At 39.6% G+C, this 25,187-nt stretch overlaps 2 protein-coding genes across 2 annotated transcripts; both read right to left on the bottom strand.

Moving 5' to 3' along the window:
* On the bottom strand, positions 1-9,316 carry CHMP5 (charged multivesicular body protein 5). Its single transcript, XM_057381890.1, has 8 exons — positions 9,151-9,316; positions 5,093-5,197; positions 4,295-4,341; positions 2,636-2,729; positions 2,483-2,554; positions 1,552-1,660; positions 1,065-1,177; positions 1-586 (listed from the first exon to the last, which is right to left on the bottom strand). The coding sequence occupies exons 1-8, from the start codon at positions 9,217-9,219 to the stop codon at positions 536-538; spliced, it is 660 nt and encodes a 219-aa protein (XP_057237873.1). The 5' UTR covers positions 9,220-9,316; the 3' UTR covers positions 1-535.
* A 795-nt stretch (positions 9,317-10,111) lies between these two features.
* Positions 10,112-24,289, bottom strand: FH (fumarate hydratase). The gene is made up of 10 exons (XM_057381888.1): positions 24,135-24,289; positions 19,321-19,455; positions 18,495-18,605; positions 16,939-17,115; positions 15,955-16,137; positions 14,821-14,986; positions 12,865-13,068; positions 11,423-11,550; positions 10,856-11,009; positions 10,112-10,333 (listed from the first exon to the last, which is right to left on the bottom strand). Exons 1-10 carry the CDS (start codon positions 24,255-24,257, stop codon positions 10,191-10,193), a joined length of 1,524 nt encoding a protein of 507 aa, XP_057237871.1. The 5' UTR covers positions 24,258-24,289; the 3' UTR covers positions 10,112-10,190.
* Positions 24,290-25,187: the final 898 nt, after the last annotated feature.

The raw sequence follows: 25,187 nt of genomic DNA, 5'->3' as shown, positions 1-25,187 counted from the left end.
TGCTAATCTACGTGATTTTATGTCTCCAWAGAATACATAAAGTTAATGATAACCCGAGCAGTTTACAAGGAGGTTACAAGTACAATCGCATAAAAGTCTCAAGACTGCAGTAGTTTAAAAATTGCTTTCAGTTCTTTATCAAATAGGCGTTGTAATAAGGGAGCTATTTTACAGAGAACAAGCAGCAACGCATAGTCTTAGTCTCAAGAAAGAGAAACAATACGAAGTCAAACCTCAGCTATCGACAGCCACCACTAATCTTCACGTTTTACTTTGTCCATATGACACGGAAATCAAAACCTATCAGACTGACTGCTTCCACTGAAGGGAACTGTGATGAATTTTCCACTAAAAGAACGATCAGTAGTAGAACTTTCTCCAAAGAACACCACCAGCCACTCATATTGCATTCTAGACTGTAGTGATATTAAGGTTACACTGGAAAGACAAATTCTCCAGGATTTAAAATAAAAAAAAAATTCTTAATACAATTTGAAAAGTATAGTTCATTGTATCCTTTGTGCTTTTGAAACATTTATGTTGCAGGGATCTTTGGCAACCCAAATTCATCCACCAATACGCCATCCTGTAGGAAAGAAAAAGTGACAGGTTAACAACTCTTCCCCCGACCAGATAATTTCACAGAAGCTTCCTTTGAATTGCTATAAAGCGTCTGCATCTGCAATTGTCACTGTGTGACAGCTGGAATCAAAACAAGAGCATGTTCTTGTGATCTTCCTTACTACAAAGCTCTATTAGAGCCCCATGAGCAAACATACAGCTTTTATTATGGTTTTAAGAGTAAAGCTGTAATGGTACACTTAGTTTTACTGGCAGTCTGACACTACTTGATAGGAGTGACAAAATGTCATTCAAGTCCTTTTAAACTTAATTAAGAGCATTCAGTACACTGTATTCTCAAATTCTCTATATTTATCATCCAAAATACATAAAACATTAAACACGCTTTTTTGTTCCAAATATTAAGGATCCCAAATATCAAGCAACCAATTAATCCAAAACGAACAAAAACATAATCTGCTGTTAAACAGCAAAGGACTCACTTTGTTTTTTGTGTCTGTAGGAGTGACCTCTGGAATTGCTGGAGCGGATGCRGCTTCATCTAAGTAGGAATTATCTTCATCGGCTAAAAGCTCATCACCTAATGCATCCAGTTCTGAAATTTAATTGTACTGGTTGAAACATTGTGTAAGAAGTCCCTTTTGCATGAGAAAAGCTGCTCTTACAGACTCAGGGTTCACATTGAATGATTAAATTCAGGCTCTCTTAGTCATCAGTCAGAAATTCACACACATGCACACRCACACTGGAGAGAACCTTCTTCCCTGCCATTGGCATCTCATGGTTATTCCACGCTCTCATTACTGCTCTTAAAGGAAATGCAGCTTTAGTGTTTTAAAAGAAGCTGTTAAGGCTTTTTAAAACACATTTAAATAATTTGATTAATGAAATTAAAAATCACTGTATGACAGTATGGTGATTTTTATACTCAGTAATAAAAAAAAAAAAATCATCCTCCCCCTTCCTAACCTGCTTCCAAATCATCTTCATCAATCTCTGGTGTTCCATAGCTACGACTCAATGCCTCCTGGACTTCATTGGCTTCTTCCATCATATCTTCCARTTGATCTTGTATGTCCTGAAGCAAGAATCATTTTCAAATTCTGTTTAGTAATTCCAATATACAAAGCATTCAATTCTTTTAATGCATAAACCATTTTTTCAAGCAGCAATAATAACAAGTCAAGACACACACATTCAGGACAAGAGTACTTGAAAAGCAGAAAAGGTATGAAAGTTAGACAAATTAAATCTACCATCTGGAAAATAAGCACTATCCTGAGTTGTGCCGCAGCAGAATTTAGACAATACATTAGCATACTTATTGGCACTGAACTTGAATATAAGTAAGGAAGAAATAACTTGCCTAAAGGTTTACCATGCAGGCCGTATGAAAAACCGAACTTAAAGGAATTCTGCACTGGCATTGGATAAGAGCTTAAGTGCAGCATATTTGAAATTATATTTAGAGATCTTATGGGGGGGTTTTATGTGTTTTCTGAAGTCAGGGCCAGGCCTTGCTGACATCTGGTTAGTGGATTTTTTAGTTTTAGAAAGGTAAAGGACTAATATGCATGTTACTAGGAGAGGGAAGCAAGAAGAACGAAAAAAAAAACACATCAGGAAGTATTCGCTAACACTGATGCTGAAGTGCAAAGGAAAGGAAAGGAGAGATTAAAGATTAGCTCAGCAAGAAAACAATAATAAGTACATTAAAGCCAGCAACTGATTGTGCAGCACCAAAAAAATTAGGAAGGAATTATGATGGCGGTTCCATAAAAAAGGAAGACAAATGCATGTGAATTAAAAYAGTCATCTTACTTTCAAGTTACGTAGTCCACTYATCACTATTTCAGAACATTWATTTTGTTCTTTAATAATTTAAATTAYAAAAACTCACCTCAATTTGATCAATCTTGACTTGCTTGTAAGCTTTCTTCATCTCTTTCACCCCCAGTTTCATTGCATCCACCTAGAAGTCAAACATCATGCTTGTATCTGATGTARCACAGATTAAGCAAATAAAACAAGYGTGAGATTAATAAACTGATACCGTTGTCTTTGTATCCTTCAGTGCCTGAATAGTGTAATTAGCTTGTTCCATATTAAAAGACTGCTGTGACAGATTATCCCTCTGTTGTTCATACCTATTAAAAAAAAAAACAAATAATGGCTTTAAAACACCACACTATTTATTACTACAAACTCCCTAATTTTTTAAGAGTTGAAAAATCAGCCGCAGTAGTCTAAAGATAGGAACAAATTTGGGTTTTTTTTCATTTATTAAACACAATTGCAGAATAAACAGCTTCATAAAATCTGACCATTATGCATTTCTGTGTATTTCAAGCTGACAAAGCTATTCCTGAACTAAGCTTYGTTTTAACTGACAGCAACACCGTATTTGCCTGGACTGACAAAGTAGGTGAGGACACAGCAAAAGTTTAATCACCTTATCTACACATGCATGCCATGCTCACTACTGTTGTAAGGAGAATGGATGAGTTGACAGGTTATCCAAACCACAAGGGCTCCACACTGGAGCTTTTCAGGGCAGGAAGGAGGGGGAGGATAGGGTACCAAAGRCTACCCTAACCACAGAGAAAAGAGACACTTTAAAATTCCAGAAATCATCCTTCTCAAAGCTAAATTTGTATCAACTCAAGAATGTAAACTATGTCAAGTTAAGCCAAAGAACAAAAGTATAAATTTTAACCATGAGTCCTTCTAACATGCAAAGCAGGACATTTGAAAGACAAGGAGGATCCACAAGCAAAACCTTCTGGACAACTGACTGCATATATTACTGTTCCACAAGATCAGAAAGAAATGACCAATGGATATGACAGTAGCCTATTATGAGGAGGCCAGTATTCCCACCAAGGAAGATGACCAGGCAGCATAGTTAAAAAATAGGAAAAAAAAGCCAAAAATCAAGCAGTCCTCTCCTAACAATATCTAACTAAGGTATTGCATTCCTTGCCATATGATATTTTGGATAGTAAGAGTTCACTAATACTTAACAAGWAATTGAGTGAGTCCATAAAGGAACAATTCATCTGAGGGATATGAGATACAAGATGAGAGGAGCTTTGGCTCAGGCAGCTTCTAAGATTTGCAGTTCACAGACTATGAGATATTCCAATGTAACATTCCTGAACACTTGCCATGTTCTCATATGCTTTCCTTTGGATCTGTTGCTGGACACTTTCAAGACAGTACACTAGACAAGACAAGACAAGACCAGACCACAGGATCATCTATCCTGTCCATTTTGGGTTTTTTTGCATAGATACAATCATCTGCACTACATCTGTTTAAGTCCTCAATGGTGCCCATAGAAAACAGGTAAATTTCCAGTAAACCAGGGTAAGGTTATTAAGTATACAATTCAGAGTAATCAAATAATAACATTAAATGAGACAATCTCTCAGGAAGTTTAGGAACWAGACATAATTGTAATARTGAGCAGATTTAGGTCATCTTGTACCAATCCAAATCTATATACTGATATATGTATCATAAATATGCTGATGTGAAATCTGTGAGGAGATGCTTCTGAAAGGCTTGKTCAGCATTTTTCTTTAAAGAATGCTCAGGAGAGTACTGGAAAGAGAAATGAAAGTGTGCCATCACCCCTTAAAGAAAACATTTCTATTAACCACATACTTTTGGCTTTTATTAACCACAAACTGAAAAGGTTTCAACTTACATTCGCTTCTGCTTTAACACTCTCAACGCTTTCTGCTTTACTGTATTCTGAAAGACATAATAGTGTAACATTAGAAAAAAAATCTGAATTTACACTTGATTATGCTGTTTAAACCTAATGCCTTGGGTTCAAGTTTTCCAAAAGATTCTTCAGTTACTAGTGCCAGAAGTTTAACAATAGTTATGTTCAGCATTTGGACTGCATTAACGATTAACAGAACAAGAGAGCACACAAATCTGCTAGTAGAAAATACTTTCAGTTTCTATTTTCAAAATTACATTTTCAGTAAGGAAAATAAAAATGTCAAGCTCAGTCCATCAGAACTATCTTTCATTAACACGTTTTAATGGTCAGCATCAAATAACACTGCAACAGGTACTTTAACAATACTGTTTATATCARATATGTTTCTTTTCAGATACACTTTATATTCTTAGTTCATCTGCTTAAAAAATGGGTTGCCCTCCTCCCTTTAGGTATAGTGAGGAGCTTTTGATTTTGGATGACAAACAAAACATCTCCACTAGACTTAATTAAGTCTACTAGACTTAATTCAGTTAGCAAGGAAGGAGGAAAACAAGTTGCTTTTMAGGAGGAATTACATTACACTCTGGAACAAATGAAAATCAATGAAAACACTGTTCAAATATGCATGTTTAATAAAAATAATCCTGCAGGATYTTATATCTCATCCATAGGGCAAGATGCAGTTTTAAGAACCTGATGAACTGGCTAAATCACATGACAAGAAGTGTGAGTCACATCCTCTCATGCTCAAATYCCACAGAAGATTCTTACCTTTGCAGGTCCCTCTCTCATTTTCTTCATTTGATCCTTATACTTCACTAGTTCTGCATCAAGCCTAGCAATTTTCTTGTCAATTGACTCCGCTCTGCTATCCACCTTTAATACATGAGGGGGGAAAACAAGAAAACAACATTCATTATGGTTTTATTCAGATACTGGACAATAAAAAAGAACAGCCTCCGTTTTGTTGTGCTTCTAACTGAATTGTTTCTTCACTCAGTGATTTTGTAACCAGTTTAGATTTTGCAGAGAATCCAAAACCAAAATCAAGTGAAAGAACTTCTACAAGGTGCACAAGAAACAACACTCTGAAACTGCAGGAAACTCTGCATTGCAACATGTTCTCATCATTTTGAGATGCTTCCTTGCAAATACAATCAAGTCAGGTCTCCATTCAAGAATTTCTGGTAACACACAGTGCCAGACTAAACTGGAATGGAAATATTCCAGGTGTATCCTGTAGGCAYACCACAGAGCTCTCATTTGGGATGTATTTTAACTCTTCAGCATAAGAGGGTTAAAGATGACAATTACACAACCAGGCACRGGTATAGGCAATTCTAACAGCATACACAAATTCAAAAAAGGCCTTTTTAACATGAACTATCTCAGCATTCTTCTGGAAACAACAAAATAAAGCTTATTAACTTCTCATTCCAAGGAGTCTCTCTAGGGATTAGATTATAATGACATTCCAATTATAGCATGAGACTGACCAGTGCAAATTTACAATTCTGCCTTGCTAATGGTGCGGCTAAACTGCACAATTATGTGGATTTTCATTTCAGTGTYTCAATGACCCTTTAAAAATCCTGCTCTATGAAAGCAACATGCATTTACCAGAGGCATCCTGAACAGAACATCTGATAYGAACATTCCACACAAGACACTGAAGTCCCTGGGCACAGGTGGCATTGAAAAAAAAATGTATTAAGCTTTCTATTATGCCAAATATTTTACTACAAGCAAGAAAAAGAAAACTTCGTGATTTAAAAACTCTTGTAGCTTCAAAACATAGCACCTCAAGATCTTCATCAACTAACTACATCTTTGGTGTCAGTCTCCACAGGGGAAAAACAGTTATTTGATTTATTTATATAATGATTCTTTTAAGCATTGGAGACAGAGCCTCCTACATTGATTAACTACAGAAAAATTTCACACACATGACACAGGACCTCAGCTTTTAAAAATGAGACTGGACAGAAGAGGGGAGAATGGATCTAACAGATAAAAAAAACCTAGACTATGTATTAGCACTTGAAGAACATCTGTCTATTAAACACAAACGTGGCACACAGGAACATTTCTTGCTACAGTAGGGMCCCAGTCTACACAAAAGAAAGTGATTCTGAATAGTGACACTGTTGTTACAACTGTAAGACTTTTGTTCCTATGGCTCCTGTTTACTACTCTGAAAAACCCTAAGTTTAGAGTGTTTTTTCAAAGAAGAAAAAGCAAARACACTATTAATGCTTCACTTCCTGGTGCATCCCTCCTCCTACCRGCCTCATGACAGCTTTGAGTCATCTGACTGTACTCTGCCAGAAAGCATAAAAAACTCTTGCCTTTAAGTGCAATGGATTTTAGAKAACTAAACTTGCCTACACAGGAAAGAACATCCAAAACATAGGAATGATTACTGCCTAGGAATTGTCTTATGTTTTTACAAATGTTACATTAATCACTGCTCACCAAATACATTTCCTAAATGCCATTTAATGGCTAATTACAACTGAAGTAACATGGTAAGAGATCTTAGAACGCAATTTGACTCTTTCAAAAGGTACAGCACAATGTGTCWAAGAAAACACCCCAGAAGCAACATTACCTGAGCCTCCAAAAAGTTGGATTTAACGTTGCAGAGAAACAATACAGGTTTTTAATATTTCACACAACCTTTCTTCATAATTCACATGTAATTTAAGATAAAAAATCTACTCATGTCTGTAGTTTTAACAGAACCTATCCTAGAGACTCCACTATTGTGAAAAGACAGCAAGTCTTTCACAAATCAGATTGATTACTGCAKAACTTGGCACAAAAAGTGAATTCATAAAGTTCAAACTTCTACAAGAAAGCATGCTTCTCCCCATGCTTACTAGTATACAGAGATGTCTTAAATTGTAATAGCATCCACAGAAATTAAAAGGCATCAAAACACAGTGGTTTATAGACTTCCTGTGATGACCCACCCTTAAGGGGTGTGCTTGCAGCCAGTCCTTCCTTTCTGAACAGCTGACCAGCACAGGCTCTCCACTTCATATTTTAAAAACCACTCTATAACTCATCACTTGTTGCTGAAGTCATCATAGGCATAAAATAAACCTGAACTCCTGCTTCTTGGTTAATCTGCTGKCTAGCATAGTCAAACTTTCAGACAGTGCAATCACAAACAACTAGAAGAGAATCAGAACTTTGTTCAGCAGTGGTTTTTTTAGAAAAAAAAACCCATTAAATTCCTGGTGTTGTCAATCAAATCAGCTGTTTAAATTACACTTTTATGTACAAGCAAGAATCTACTAGGATTGAACAAGCTCTTACAAAAAGACCTATCTAAACTTTCTTTTGATTTACTTCATCATCAGAAAATGGACATTAACTTGGAACTAGCAAAAGCAGAATGGAAAACCTAACAGACTAATAAAGAGTTAGTTGTTGTGAAGGAAGCAAAAGCTTCCTGCCTTCTCTCTCACTTATACTGCCAAAATGGCAAATTCAAGTACTAATAACAGTATCTCACACGGATTCTGGAGTTCAAGTCATCCACCAAAGTGTTTACTGGCAACAATGGGAAAGCCAATTCTATTTCCAATCAGATGCTTTAGTCACAATTTAGCTCTAACTAAATATATTTAGTTATGTTTCAGCTTAATAMGGCTAAAAAGCAATACAGATTCTTTGGCAGTAAAATAAAGTACCAAAACAAATATTATGACCACTTCTCTCCTTCCCCATACCAGCCTGCAGCATACAAAAGAGACTGATGTGTAGGTTGGTGGAGGCAGCAGTGACAAGTATTAGACAGTTAATCTAGGATCTCTTCAATGTGTAGCAATATAAATCCTCTGGGAGGAAAACTGTGATTTTTTTCCACAGAAACTTTTTGTTGTCAGGTTCCAGTGACAAAGCTTGGTTAGCYTTAGTTAACCTACATTTATACCACAACCATTACTGCTCTTTGTTTRCTGACACAAATACTCAATAAACACTGTTTTCTTTTCTCACTTCTTAAAATTAGCTTACAGAACAGAAAGAGCTGCAAAACCATGCTATAGTTTTCTTCATAAATTTTAAAATAATAAAAAGTCTATGAAATTATAAGATAAACCTTAACACATTTTCTTAACCCTCTCTGCCGGTAGGCCAACACAACAACAGTTGTAAAGTGTTTTGCCACATGATTCCCGAGTATTYCTTACTTGGTCTGGGGCTGCTTATCTGCCCATCTGCACACACTTTTGGCAGCAACCCTACAGCAACCCTACTCAACCCTAAGAGACAGAACAATCTTCATTACTGGACAGGGAGACTGATTTTCTTGCTCCTGCCCACAACTTGCCATGGCTATTGCAATCAGGGAAGCTTTCATTTGGAAATGCTGAGAACATCCATGAGGATGTAAGGAGAGCCATGCCTTCCTTGCTCACAGGACACAAACGCAGGTCCAGGTGTCCGGACACATAAAGGTACATTCCTGTGTGCGGATGCGGACATACAAACACGCAGCACCAAAACACACCGCGTATCCCTGCACATCCCAGCGCTCAAGGCCAGCCCGGGTGTGGCCATGAGCAACCTGCTCTAGTGGAAGGTGTCCCTGCCCATGGCAGCGGTGTGGAACCGGGTCATCTTTGAGAACCCCCTCCAACCCAAGCCATCCTGTGCTCCTGCCATGTACACACACACACACGGGCACACACAGTGCCCCCGCACAGCAATGTCCCCACACTCAACACACCCTCCTATGCACAGGTGCGCGTCCCTAGGGCCATCCCCGCCGCTCCCGCCCCTGCCCAGCGCTCGGCGTGCCCAGGRCGGGCACTCACCGTCCCGATGCAGTCGGTGAGGCTGGGCGGGGGCGCCTTGGGCTTCGCCTTGCCGAAGAAGCGGTTCATGGCGGCGGTGGCTCGGCGTCGCTCCCGGCCCCGGCAGCGGCAGAGGCGGCAGCGCTCCCGGCCGACCCGGAACCCCACGGCCAGCTCCGCCCCGTGGAGGAAGGGCCACGGGAAGCAGGAAGCGCATCCCTGAGCTCCCGCCCCTCTGGATGGCGGAGGATGTCACCGGATCCTGAGGCCGCATGCAGTCACAGCACCCCGCACACGGGGACGCTCTTCTCCCTCAACACACCCCTTGTAGCCGCTGCTGGACCTGCACCGCCTGCTCGCAGTGTAGAATCACCCCCATTACAGCAGCTGGTCTGTCAGGAAATGCATGTAAAGAAAACCGGATGAAAAGAGCACTGTGAGTCAGAAATAGTGTGGGGATCGAGCAGGACAAGAGCAGTGATTGTCCCCGTGTCCCCAGGTGGTGCCGCACCTCCTCGAGTGCTGGGCCCAATTCTGGGCCCCTAAATTCAGGAGGAACATTGAGGAGGGGCTGGAGCATGTCCAGAGAACGGCAATGGTGAAGATTCTGGAGTACAAGTCCTGGGAGGAGCAGCTGAAGGAGCTGGGGTTGTTTACCCTGGAGAAGAGAAGGCTCAGGGGAGATCTCTTCACTCTTCACAACCACCTGAAAGAAGGGTTTAGTCAGGTGGGTGTGAGCCTGACTCTGAGGGTAACCAGAGACAGCATTAGAGGACACAGTCTTAAGGTGCATCAGTGGAGGTTTACGCTGGATATAAAAACAATTTCTTCACAGAAAATGTGATTAGTCATGGGAATGGACTTCCCAAGGAGGTGGTGGAATCGCAGTCCTCAGAGGTGTTTGAGGAAAGACAGCATGTGTCTAGTTCGGTCTAGTGACATGGTGGTGTTCAGTCACAGGTTGGAGTCAGTGATCTCAGAGGTCTTTTCCAACTAATGGATTCTGTGATATCATATTTATTTTATTTTTTTACATTAAGAACACTTTTTTCATACAGAAGTTACTGAGGACCTAACATATCTTTAGGCTTCACCCACTGATCAAACTGGTCTGATGTAAGGAACCCCAGCTTTATAGCCGCTTCTTTTAACGTTGTCCCCTCTTTGTGCGCAGTTTTGGCAATCTTGGCTGCTTTATCATATCCTGTTACAAAACAAAACCAACAAGTTATCCATTTGCAATTGCAGATGATTCATTAGAGGTGAGACAAAAGTGGGACACTTGGTCTTTGGAGAATTATTTGCCAGGCATTTGCTATTACTGCTTAACTCAGTTTCCAGGAAATGCACACCAAATGTTTACAACAACTCCTTACAGTGAAAGTAAATTTTGTTATTCTACTCTCAATTAATTTCGATCAATCACTTATGGGACCTTCTCCTTTAAAAATAATCCCATATTGTAATCTTTCACTCATCATTGTTAGAGGTCAATTTAAGAAAACAGGTACAGAAATTCTCCCAGTCTCCTTTTGATTCTAATCAGTTCTTTTTCATGGCCACTGCAAGAACACAACCCTTGCAATTGGTGATGTTGAAGTAAAATAAATTTTGACAACTTGATCTCCCAAGCATTGTGACAATACAATAAAGTATAAAAAATAACATTACCCAAAGTCTTTCAGTATAATGTTCGGAGAACATTACTTCTGAGCCTTAAACCTACCTATATGCGGGTTCAGTGCTGTTACCAACATCAAAGATTCATTCATCAGTTTGTTGATCCTGTCCGTATTGGCTTGGATTCCAACTACACAGTTGTCAGTGAAAGAAACACACACATCTCCTAGAAGTCTTGCAGAGTTTAAAACATTTTTGATCTAACAAGAAGAACAAAGAAATACCAGTTATTTCATTCAGATATTACTAGTTGCACATTCTGGCACTTTTGTTCATAACCAGTGTCCCCTCTGCAATATCAAATTATTCAACAGGCTGTTTTCCTTCCAGTATCTGAAGGGAGCCTACAGGGAAGCCAGAGAGGGACAGACTCTTTCAGAACCGTAGTGACAGGACAAGGAGCAACAGACTGAAAGAGGGGAAATTTAGGCTTGATATCAGGAAGAAATTCTTTACTGTGAGGGTGGGGAGATAAGGAAACAGGTTGCCACGGCATGTTGTGGATGTCCCAACCCTGGCAGTGTTCAGGTGTTCACTGAGGGTATTTCTGTCTGTTAAGTTATCTGTACAATTACTTTAAAAGTCCTAGACATGTAAAACTTTATGAACTTACCATCATGGGTTTAAAGACGTTCAGTTCAAAGTGTCCATTGCTTCCTCCTACAGTAACAGCAACATGATTTCCCATAACTTGGGCTGCCACCATRGTCACAGCTTCACACTGGGTAGGGTTCACTTTTCCTGGTTGGGAAAGGGAGAGAAAAAGGTTACCAAAGGAGAAGGAAGGGGAAAAACAAAACCAACCAACAACCAGCAGCCATTTACCAAATCACATTCAACAGAAAATGTTTTGCAAGGGGTAACCTGTCTTACTCATCTGTATCTGTGCACCACAGAAAATAAAAGTATTTCCACAAACAATATTAAATTGACTGTACTATTCCAGTATTTTCAGCTAGGATTTGTAAAACAGCTATGGCTGTTTCAGATGTCTCCGAAGACTGAGAGCTTGAATACATGGGCATGAGCTAAGCAGCTGTTCATTACCACAATTCTTAATAGTCAAGAGATTATAACCTGTCATTACATGTTCAAATTGGCATTTCTAGGAGATCACTAACAAATCTCACTCAAGGAAAGCATTACTTATTTGTTAGAATTACTATGTGATAAAGTAGTATACTGTATCATAAAAAACCACCAAAACAAAAAAACCAAACAAAACAAACAAAAACAAACAAACAAAAGTTAACAAAAAAAACCCCTGGAAAAAACACCTCAAAACCCCCAAACAAACAAACAAAAATTAATTTAAAAAAACCACACCAAAAAGAAACAACCAAAAAAAACAAACAAAAGAAACCCCAAAAAACAACCCACCCTAAACCCAACAACCACACCAAGTTAGAGCAGCCTCCCAACAAGTTTGTTGTATGGTTTTATGATTTAATTTTGAGAAACAATCCTAGTAAGAGCATTCATTGTTTGACTTTTTTTTAGAGCCAGAGCTCATGACCTGTTTCCTTCACAATATATAATCTTAGAATAGTTTTGGATGTACAATATTCATATATACATAGTTTTTTAGGAGAGGAAAGGTATGATCATTAGTATTATTCCTTTCTTATCCTCCCATACAATGGGATCATTGCAGAAGGGAAAATGTGAGTACATAGAACTAATCATGCTAGGAAGTGAAGACAGAGGTCAAATTACATGACAATATTGCTACAATTCACAGAATGAAGATAATTTCAGAAAAACCTTTACCTAAAACTTGTAGAGATCTTGCAATTCTAAAATAAGAGTTTGAGAAGCATGCTTATATTAATGAAGTCATATTTACTGATACTACTCTCCYTCATTAACTTGCTGATACACAGCTGTGCAAGCATTTTTATGAACACAGGTTTTGGCAAAGTATGATAGTAGATAAAACCTGAGAGAATCATTGAATTAGTGATATTTGTGATGGTGTTTYGTAAACATCTGTTAAGAGACAGTGGTCTAAAAGAAAAGAAACAGGTCRTTTTTCTCCACAGATTTTCTCTGTACCTGGCATGATGCTGCTCCCTGGTTCATTTTCAGGCAGGATGAGTTCCCCCAGTCCAGAGCGTGGTCCAGAACCCAGGAAGCGAATGTCATTAGCTATTTTCATCAGACTGCACGCCACCGTGTTCATGGCTCCACTGAGCTCCACTAAAGCATCGTGAGCTGCAAGAGCTTCGAACTTATTTGGAGCAGTGACAAAAGGCAAACCTACAGGGAGAGGGTATAAATATTAAACCAGTGAAGCACTGCCTTGCAGATATAAACCACACAATCACACACATAACTAGCTTAATAAAAATTAAAAATGARAAACACTCTAAGATCATCTCTTTCCTCTAGAGCTTTCTCCACAAACATATTTCTTAATAAAATTAAATTAAATACAAAAACACAATAAAAGTCACTATAATATMGAAGAGTATAAAATCTGAGCATCCTATAACACAAATTTCAAGCTTTCATAGTATTGCATTCTRAGCATTAGTTCTCCACCACAGTATTTTGTGAATGTCAATAATCTTTCAGAAGTTAGCCCAACTTATGCATTTCTTGCATTGAATCAAATTAGATACTTTCGATTGTTAATTGCTGTGATTCTTTCAGTTATAAAAATASATGTTTTTGCAGGCMCTAGGGTAAAWAAGAAGTAATCACAATGGAATTAGCTACTGGAGGAAAAAAGAGGCATCTCAGTATCAGGACTGGAAGGGAAAACATAAACCAGCCAGAACACGAGAAAGCTGGTTCAGACTTGGGAGGATGCCTGCCAATGGCAAGAGCACAGGAGCAATGGAAGAACAGCTCTGTTTATGTTAATTAAATGCCTGAGATTTAAGCCTAGGTTCCATAATGAAGAACATTCCTTCAGGCCTTTGCCCTGGAAGGACAGTCCCAGCAGAATGCTRTGAATGGTTACAGACATCAGACTGACTCCGGGCTGGACTTCTGCCCCTCAGAATCAGCAATCTGAGCTTTCAGCACCAGTTCAAAGGAGAGCAGTATCATTCCCATAACTTCTAGTGTTTTGTACTTCCTGACAAAMACCAAACCCCACCCAGTTTGCAAGAGCTTCTGAACTGCACAGCTACCTTCTCAGTTGCAGAGACCTGTCCAAACTTTTCCTTTTGTCCTTGCCAAYAAACATTCTCTACAAGAGCATGTGGAACTTCAGGAGTCTGCCCTATTCATACAAGCTGCCCATACAGGACATAAAGTATCCCTTGAGATGGGAGAGCTTTCTAACAMCACCCAAGCATGCCCTGCCATGCTCCTGGCAGCTGTTGTTTAGAGCAAGTTACTTCTCTCTCAGAGTACAAGAAAGTCTTCACCCCTCTGAAAGACAGTGAAACATAGATCTATTAAAACAAAATTATTGTCACTAAGCAATTTCAGATTTTATATCAAATAAAWTTTTTTTATTTGGGGAGCATTTTAAAAACTGATACCATGGCACAAAAGATCTGGTTTACAGATCAAAAAACTTAATTGCACTGTAAATTATGTTTTAAGATCTATAAAGACAGAATTAAAAAAATCAGCTAACTTTTACTCTTTCATATGAAAAAACCAGAGTGGCTTTGGAATAAATTTTTCCCTTCTTTTGTGCCAAGTCACTGGAAATTAAGAAAGCCAGAGAAGCAAAGATCAAGAGAGAAGTATTAGAGTTGGGCTAATAATAGAAGTCTGAAACTGTATCCATATCCAAAGAGCCTYACTCGGATAAGCACCATAGTTTCAGTCACTATCAATGCACTGAGTATAACTATAAAAACACATTTCACAAAAAATCTGAAGAAGGAGGCATAGAAAACATGGCATTAACAAACATTTCACGTTAAAATATGAATACATTTTAAGTTTATGAGTAGCATGGAAACTGAAAAGATTCAAAGTTTGAATTTGACTGTATATTACATACACTGCTCTGCTGGTACCACACTCCTAAATATCATTCCTCACCTGTCAGCTCAGCCACTTTAGCAGCAACTTTCTCAGCAAAGCCAATTCTTGTGTTCAATCCKGTGCCAACTGCAGTCCCGCCAGCTGCCAGCTGATACACTCTTGGCATGGTGGATTCAATCCTGGCCACACCATATTTTATTTGTTGCACATAGCCACTAAATTCCTTGGAAAGAAATGAGGACAAAGTTAAGGAACAAAGAAAGCAACCAAGAATAAGCACCCAGATTACTTTAGATTTTAACATGATTTAACTAATTTCTTTCAATATTTGAAGGCATGAACTTCACTCACCCAGATGCTAAATCTAAGCATGTTTTCATTAAGAGGCAAAGTACACAGCTATTAAAAGACTGCGCCCATGCCACAATTATAGACAAAACCAATCTTAACATACAAAAACATATACATAATGCATCTTTYTCTTGCCTTTTATTTCAGTTGTGTACTTAGCAGGATCTTATCCCATACTAAATCAGCTCCAAGATTAAATGACCATTTTCAAAGTACAAATAGAGAAATGGATTTTGGGCTTTGTCCACTTAATTTTACATAGTAAAAACCGCACCTATGCATTTTTGAAAAAAATCCATAAATTTTACCTGGATATCTATCAATTCAGTTTAATGACCAAATTACTTCAATATAAACTATTCTTGACAATATGATAAGATTTGCTACATTATATATATATATATATATATATATATGTGCATACATACACACAAGATCATGTATCAAAGATTTTCATTCAAACACTTCGCGTGTGTGTTGGCAAAACATTTTTATACATATTGACAGATTACAGACTACAACTACCCCTTCTATGCAATGTCAGTGTAACACAAAACCTGTGCTGCACTATTTGGTAATGAAACATCATTTAAAAATAATTTATATTGCACTACTGTTAGAAGTAAAACACATATGGAAAAAAAAARRAAAAATTATGAYGTATGTACTAGACTACAGCATATTCAGCAAATTCCAGTTTGAAAATACTCAGGCTGAGATTCARCCAGTTTGCTGTATTTTCTCTTAAGTTTAATTTAGGCATCCTTAACTTTGACTTAATTTCCTCCAACACATTTACAAGAATTTGCCAAAGAAATGCATTATTTTTTYCTTTCTTACCTGTCCAAGTGTAAGYGGAACAGCATCYTGCGTATGAGTGCGCCCTATTTTTATGATTTGGGAAAACTCTTTGGATTTCCCTTCGAGTGCATTCTGTAGCTTCTTTAGTCCAGGTAACAACACCTCATGAACTTCCTGGGCAGCAGCAATATGCATTGCTGTAGGGAAAGTGTCATTTGAACTCTGTGGAGAAAATTCAAGAAATTTATTTACAAGCCTTTCTCACCATTGCTGCTGTAAGATGCACATATATGGCATTATTGTCTTTATTTCATAAACAATTAAAAAACAAAATAAGTAAGCAACTTAGGAGTGTTCCACAAGGCCAGTTCCTTATTGATAAATCAATTTTTCATGACTACATCCATAGAAATTTAAATTAAAAAGGTTCTTCACAACAACCTTGGGATAAAGAAAAATAATTACCACAGTAGTTATGAGAGATGGCTAACAAATGGACAGATGATTTTAAAGGAATTGTAGATGACTTTAAAATACGCACACGTTGCTTTGATAATGTTTAAATCCGTAATTCACAGAGTAYTGAGAAAGCATCAAGGATCAGGAAGGAAAACAGCCAAGCCAAGTGGTTTAGTATTTCCTTCAGATTAAATGAAGTTTAAGAGTGAAGTATAATAAAAATGTCTACCATGATCCAACTTTTAGAAACTGGACTTATATTTAACTGCTTTAAGACTGTAGCAGTGGTTGTCACAAGGCCACCTCAGCCTAATCCATTATGTGTGAATYTATCTATCATGAATGAGTTCAAAGTTTTTTAATCTGAAAAGGTCATACTGTCACTGACAAACATCTAAAAGTTCATTTGAACTGAAAAAAAAACCAGAAAATTGTTGCTAAAGTTGTCCACAAAACTTTTTTTTTAATCTAAAAAGTGGATACAAGAAAACTCAAAATTCCCAATTCAAAGACATAAAACTTTTGAAATTAAAATTAAAAGCAGTATAATAGAAGTGTAACAACCTGGCTTTTGTTAACATGATCATTTGGATGTACTGGCTTTTTGCTTCCCAGTGTGCCCCCCATTATYTCAATGGCTCTGTTACTGATGACTTCATTGACATTCATATTGGTTTGAGTTCCAGACCCAGTCTGCCACACCACCAAAGGGAAGTGATCATTTAATTTTCCTTCCGCTACCTATAATGGATAAAAAGAGAGAAAAATTGTCCCATGAGAAAAAAAATGCATAAGCCCAAAAATTTTATTGCTGTAATTAAAATTATACTTTCCATGGTATTTTTAAATCTACATATAACAATTGTGAATTTACACTAGAATAATTAAGAGGTTTTTATGTAATACCAGATTTAAAAGGGGAAATAAGGTACTCTGCTTTTTGAAGACACTGAATTGTGAAATAAAGAGATATCTGGAATTTGATTTYGTGTTCTACAGACATAGAAAGAAAACGTTTTTAAAAGGTAATTTAGGTAACATCTTCTCTCTGTGTAACTGGACTCAGATATTTCTCAATAAAAAAATTTCACACCGGAAAGTTCCAGACCTCTTACACCTCCACATATTACATTTTGCATCAACAAAGCTAGCAGATGGCTGCTAGTATCAAACACCTCTTTCCTAAAAGGCACTCTCCTGTTTGATCAATACTTTTTTGTAGCCTATTGATTGTCAGACACTTTCAGAGAGTTTTCTAAATGTGTATTTGTGATATTATCAAAATCTGTGCTCACCAGTATCACCCCCATGCACATTAGCATCAGAAAGACAAAGGAGTTGTTGCCATAACTTGAGGCTAGAGAACCAGATTATCAGAATACATCAATCCTCCTGGAATCATGCTTTTCAATAAATAATCTTATCTAATTCCCATCTTATACAGGGCCAGTGTTCCCACCTCCAACAGTAACTTGATTTCTCTTTGTATTTAAGTTGTATTAGAAAATTATTTTGGAGGTGAGGGAAAGGACATCATAGCGGGGGTGCTTTTAAAACACAACAATAAAAGCCACAAACACTTTCAGGATTTATGAATTTAAACTAAGGAACCTTAATCCACCAAAACTTCTAATCCACCTTTAACTAGGGGAACTCTAGAAACCAAAGAAGAGCCTGGACATATTCTGGAGTTCTCCAAAGCTACTGGTCTTGGAACTTTAGTGCTACAGCTTTTAGGAAGAGAGTGAAGCTTCTGCAAACACTGAAATATTTTTAAGCTAGTCAGGACAAGAAAGTTCTGTAAAAAAGGCTTCTAGATCAACAAACCTATTGATTTATACAAAGCAGAACATCTGGTATTATCACACCTCAAATAATGGTCACTCACAACTCTCTGTATTTGGGTGGCATTCACCAACATGCATTTGAACATTCTATCATTTCTTTACACGCCAGAAAGAAAACAATAAAATATTAAGTAAATGATCTCTGGAAAACAAGATTTACTAAGACGGAATGCCTTCGTGTAACAATCTGAGAAATGCAATCCCCCARCCTCCTGTGAAAAGCTTAACAAAAACACAGTGGCAGTTCTAACATTTTGAACAGCTGTTTCCTACCTCATTTGCCGCCTGTACAATGGCTTTAGCAATCTTTGGGTCGAGACCATAGTCTTGATTTACTTCAGCAGCTGCTCTCTTCAAGATGCCAAAAGCCCTTATAACTTGGACCTGAGACACAAGGGTAAGTTTAAATACATAATTTTTTTCTCCCACAGGATGTTAGCAATTTATAGTGCATGTCTAGTTCTAAACCAAACTCCTTCTGATCTTAAATCCAGCAGTGGTCCATCAACCAAACCAGAGAGCAATCAGGTCATCTGACCTACGCTCCCGCTAACAGGAACTTTCATCCAACCAGTCCAGTGGGCTCAGCTGTGTACTCACAGCTTTTTTTGGAAGATCAGGTATGCTCTGTGTATCAAAAGTTACATGCATTGGAACTGAACWGGTTCCATTTCTAAAACAGCCTTTTGAGGGAAAGCTGATGCATTTCAGTACATGGGAAGTCAGTGTATGACAAAGCACGTGCACATGAATGATCTATGCACAGCTACATGAGACAAATTAAGCTTGTATCAACTCATGCTATGCCAGACTACATCAGACAAATTATTCCACTTGATTTCTCATATTTGTGAAGACGAAAGACAGATTTCGATTCATCCTGGTTATTAAAAAAATAAAGCAACACCATGAAACTATTCAAAAGCGATTTTCAATTTAATTAACTGCAACAAGAAATATTTCTACCAGAATAATATATTGCCACAAAATTTCTACTTTTAATTATAAATCAAAGTTGCTTACAATTCCAGCAAGGTATTCACTTTCACAACCAAAACATACSCTAGAGAAGAAAAGAGCACAGATTTGAATTACTTACTGGCATCCTTTCTGAAACACCTCCAATCTTGAAGTTCATTGTAGATCTTACAGTCTGGGCACCATAGTATTTGTCACTTGGGACCTTCAGTTCACCRAAGGTATCATATTCTATCCTAAAAGCCTCTTGAGTAGACTGTGGAAAAGGGAAAAAAAAATCCAACACTGTCAGGAAGTATATTCTTCTTGAAAGCAGTAGTGAAGAAAAAGAGGTTCAAGAATAGGGCAAAAAAATACAGAGCAAAGTCAGGCAGCTAGTCATAGATCTTTTTCTAATTATATTTTTGAAGTTGAGACATTTTTCTGGTTTGAGCACCTATCTCACTAAAAGCCACAACTACAAACAGTGAGTACCATAGCATGGTGACAGGCATCACTACAATGCTYAAGACCTCAGGTGCCCACTGCATCAAACCTCTTCCTGATAAAAGAGTCTGTTTCTCCTTTTCAAAGAATTAGTTACCTATTTTACAATTTACAGAATGGCTGTTTTGTTAAAACCCAATGAAGAAGTAGCATGGTAAGAATTTTGGCAGCATCCGCCTGATCAACACATGTGTAACACAATTCCTGTCTGAAATCCACACTGCACAGGACACACTGCACAGGAAGGGAGCAATTGACTAATCCAGTACCAAGTTACTGACCATTAATTATCCTTTCTAGCCTAAAACCAGGAACACAGTTGCTCTCCAGCCGTGCAACACAAAGGAACTATATCTAGGGATATTTTGTGCGATATTTATGTATCATAATATTTCTGTGTCATGTACACACCTATAATCTGTTGTTATCTAACACAGGCACAGGTAAATTATTTTAGCTGATATACCCCCCAAAAAGTCCTCCAAGACCATTAACTCCAACCTCTGACCAAACATTACCATGACAACTAAATCACAGCAATATGTGCCACATCCAGTCATTCTGTAAACGTTTCCAGGGATGGTAACTCCACCACTTCCTCAGCACCCTGTTCCAATGTCTGATCAGTCTTCCAGGGAAGAAGTTCCTCCTGATGTCCAACATGAACCTTCACTGGTGCAGCCTGAGGCCATTTCCTCTCATCCCATCACTAGTTGCTTGGGAGAAGAAGCTGACCCCAACCKGGCTACAGCCTTCTTTCAAGTGATTGTAGAGAGTGATAAGGTCTTCCTGGACCTCCTTTTCTCCAGGTTAAACATCMYCRGCTCTCTCAGTTGCTATTCATAGGACTTGTGCTCCCGACCCTTCTCCAGCTTCGTTGCCTTTCTCTGGACTTGCTCCAGCCCCTGAATGTCCCTCCTGCAYTGAGAGGCCCAGAACTGGACACAGCATTCAAGGTGTGGCCTCACCAGTACCAAGCACATGAAGAGTTTGGGTCAGAAAAYGGGGAAAGCATCATCTGTGTCCACACAGTCCTTACTCTTCACTAGGAGTCCACTTCTGAAGTCAGACTGTCCTCTCTCTTCTTGGTTCACTTTACTTGCTCCTTCTTGGACAGGAACAGCAGCCCTGACCTTCTGCCTGCCCAGGTTTGCACCACCATGGACAGCAAGACRCAGGCAGGGAGGGGGAAGTGTCCCAGCCTTTTCATTGTCCTAAGCAYCATTCCCACACAGAGGAGACACTGTGCCATCAGGTACCATCAGTCACAGAGACACCAGCCCTGCTCACTTTGAGCACTCACAGCAGTGGTGCATGTGAACTGGACGAAACTGCAGCTCAGCCCACAACAAGAGTTAGCTCTCACATAGCTGTCCCGCTCCCCACATCTTGTGTTTTGGCTGATGCTCTCCCAGGCATGGATTCCACAAGAATAGAAAGCTTAGTGTGGAACAATATGTCATTCCTATGCTCTTAATCCTCTTAAGTCCTGCTTGAGTCACTTGGCATTCATTTACATGCTAACAAGAAACAGAATATAGAAAATGCTTCTTTGGCATATTGCTACCAAAAACGTTTAATTGAGATGCTTGCAGGTCTTACTATACATTAATATTCAAACAGTTGGGATCACTGACTCACAGTCTTCAAAATCCCTGCTTTTGATGTTTGCATACTTTGGAAAAGCACACTTTCACACAGCTGGAAAAGCAGTACTAATTCAGCTCCAAACACAGCTCTCAGTATCATCTGTGGTTTAGTCATCAAAAGTATTCACCCTCAAAAATATACAAAGTTAAACCACCTRTTACCTTTAAGACAAAAAAGCTAGCAGTTGCACAACTCAAAACTTACATAATTCCAATGTCAACAATGGTGAAACAAAGATAAACAGGATCAGTACATCCTCATACAAGTACCTTTCAACAATGAAATAATTTTTCAAAACCTGCTTTCTTAGCCAATTCCACATTCATAAATTGCAATCAAGTTAAAAGGGCAAGGTGCTTTAAGATGAATGTCATTTGCTGATTCCTAGTGTAATAGGTGCCACTAGGAAAAAAAAGCAAAGTGATATTTTATAAAAAGACTGAAGTAACTGAGCTGCAGCATTACCTTCAGACTGGTGTAGCAGCCTGCAGMAGCCACTGTCTGAATTTGAGTGTTTCAAACATGATTCCCTTGCTCCTCAGGCAGAATTCAACCTCTTGAGTGGCTTTATGAGTGAAGATCCCAGTTCCTGTATGTAAAGCATACAGTTTCTGCAGTCACTCCCTGACCCAGAGGACCAGCTGTAAAACAGTGCATCAGCACACTCTCAACCCTCTACTCCCCCATCCTGGGCCCCAGGAGAAGCCAAAAGGAGACCTGGAAATTCTGCCAAAAGCCAAGGCCAACTCCTGTGCTCACCTAGTTTGTATTCTAGCTACAAGCAAGGATCTGCTCACAACCACTGCTCCTCACATTTACAAATCTTTTTTTTTTTAGGAGGCCTGGCAAGGTATGCTCAGCCCTCCAAAATCCCTAGAACCCAAACACAGTCCAAAGCTTACAGAGTTAGGCAAAYAGAACTGTACTTTTGCCTTGTTGCAGGGAACTGACCAGAACTGATTGCACCATAACACCAGAGATACTCAAATGGCAGAACGGCTGCAATAATGCTTCCTGTGGAAAATTATGTTGTGATTTATGGATGCAGCAAGTTTTGGATAAGAGTAYTTCAATTCAAAGAACCATCATTTTTAGCATGTCATTTCTGTTCAACTGCTCCCCTTTAGCAGATGAAGAATGCTTCTGTTTTTAAGCATTGGTTCTCTTTTATAACATAATTTGAGTCACAAATTCTGAAATTTACCTTTTAGAACACAAACCCAAATATTTTACAATGCTCACTACAGAAGGACCATTATGAMAATTCCATTTAAAAAATCTTGTGTGAYTTAGCTCTAAGTAAAGGCAACACAATAAACATACCARGACAGCACGAGTATTTAGTTGTATCTACATATACAATGTGTTTTAAAACAACTCTTGCTACTAAGAAAATCTCTACAAACATGAAGAAGTGATGACTGGGGTTTGTTGGGTGTCTGGGTTTTTTTAATTTAAACACTTGTTAGTACATYTTTTGGTGGTTCCTCTTTTACATAAAAACATACAGAACTTTTCCTCTAGGAATTCAACAGCGGCTTGACTTCCAAATTGACTGAGGGATGTTTTAACTAAGGGATTATTTCAACCCAAGAACTCACAAGACACACAGGACCGGTCGTGTTTCTGACCTGCAAAGAGCAAAACACTTCTCTTTCTTGTAAGATTGCCGTCATTCAAAAATACCAGGTTTTCAGCAAATGAATGAAGGCCACGATCTATCATGTTTTTTCTCAGATGATGCCATATGGCAAAATAAAAAAGGGAACTATTTCCAACAGGTTTGAGTCACAGATTTTGCTCTGACATCSGTTTTCTTATGCAGGTTAAGTTTCACCCACCATGAAGCTTTTTCACTCGTTTAGAAGYTTATTCTTTTAYACGCTACTTTTAACATCTTAATCARTATCACAGATTGGAAATTAWTGTTTGAKATCAATTTATTAACTAARTTAGTAAACTAAGGAATCARTAAAATCCCGAACAYACCACTTTMTGCTGAAATTCTTCTGACAGTCTAAATTACCTCCTTGTTTTAAGGGGTGAACTCACAAATATTCACCTGAGACTAAGCCTTCCATGAGACACCCTGCGTCTCAGTTCTGAGATTTGAAGTTCCTTATCTGAAAAGTGTTTCTGTTTCTATGCTGAACCGCATGCAACAATCAAGTCCCACTCACGTGATTATACACGAACTTCTATTGACGATGCCTGCTACAAATACCAGGCAGTTCTCAGCAGAAAGCTCCCTAATTTTCAGACAGCCCTAAAGCTATTCCAGTGAGGAATATTCCCATTCCTGTGACAGCTTTTTGGGTTTTTTACCTCAACAGCTCAAAAAAACCGCCTAAAATTCCTGTGGAAGCAGCTGCCGCACAGGTCTGTGAAGCGGTCCCGCACCAGCACCTTTCCTACCCGGCAGGATGCCCGCCCTGCCCGTGCTCAGGCCGTGAATCCCATCCCGGGCAGCTCCACCGGAGAGCTGCGCGCTGCACATCCCGGCCTGCCCGGGAGCGGGGCCGAGCCCGGCCCGGCGCTGCCGCCCGCCCGCCGCAGGAAGGATGCGGGAAAGGCCGCTCAAGCCCGGCAGGGAAAGGCGGCCACATCTTCCCGGTGCCGACGCGTTCCCGACGGAGCAACACAGGGGATTAAAGCCCCGGCCCTGCCGGCGGCCGCCGCTCCCCCTGTCAGCCCCCGCTCCCCGTTCCGCGCCGGGGCGGGGGCGGAGCGAAGGCGGCGGCCGGCAGTGGCACTTAGAGGTCACGGCTCCCCGCTCCCCGCTCCCCGCCCGGGGCTCACCATGGCGGCGCGGGGCGGGATCCAGCGGCCGGGGCTGGCGGCAGGCAGCGGGGCCGGCGGGCACGACAGGAGGAGGCCGGCGGAGCGGCCGAGGCGGCGGCAGGCGCGGAGTGAGCGGTGCATGGTGGCGGGGGCAGGGAGCACCGCGGAGGCGGGAGGAGCGGCGGGACCGCCCCGGACGAGCGTCACGGTGCCACGGGGCCAGGCCCCGGAGGCTCCGCCGCGCCAATCCGTGCCGGAGCAGTGGCAAGCGCTGAGCTGGATCCTGGTGCGTCCAACCCGCCTGGGAAAACGCGCCTGCCCCGGGCGAAGGGCAGCGGGAAAAGCGCTGCAACAGCGATTTCCCCACGAGAGAAAAAAAGTATGTACGAGCTTGTTCTGCCTTACTGTAGCCTTTTCAAAGATGKATAAAACCTTATTCCCCCCTTCCTATCGACAGTCAAGGCTCCTTTTATAAAAAAAAGCCGAGGCAAGGTACAGCCCTCTCTTTACTTCCTGCCCAGGAAGGCAGAGTGCTCCAACGTGCGACATCTCTCCACGGTGCAAAGTGCAAAACCTTTCAAGAGTGAAAGAAGGCGTACTCAATTTTTCCACCCCCCAGGAGCAACATTCCAACACTTCAGGTTTTTCAACGCTCTAGGTTTTTTTTTTCCAACATTCAGCAGTTAACCATTTTTTTTGTCAAACAGAGAAAATTCAAATGCAATCTGCGTAGCTACATTTAAGTCCTACAAGAACTGTTACAAAAATGCTGCCAGAAACTGCTCTTTTAGTGCCTTACAATGCCTCGGCACTAAATGCACATTGAATTCACGTATTGTAACCTTTAATATTTATGCAAGTCTTCTGCCCCTTGGCTCCTCTAAGAAAAGAGAATCTAGGAAACACACATACAATGGTTTCAGAGGTTTCCGAGACACTAAAGATTGTGTAATAGTATCACATTCTATACTGCCTATATTATACTGWTCTGTATTGGAGGAAGTAAGTAGAAGTCTCTCTTTTCATTCAATAAAACAACAGTAAGACAATACAAAGTTATAACTAGTTCTT

This window comes from Malurus melanocephalus, unplaced genomic scaffold, assembly GCF_030028575.1.
Source record: "Malurus melanocephalus ecotype Western Australia unplaced genomic scaffold, MMel_1.1 scaffold_539, whole genome shotgun sequence".
Taxonomy (NCBI): domain Eukaryota; kingdom Metazoa; phylum Chordata; class Aves; order Passeriformes; family Maluridae; genus Malurus; species Malurus melanocephalus.
This window is presented reverse-complemented; position numbering and strand designations above follow the sequence as displayed.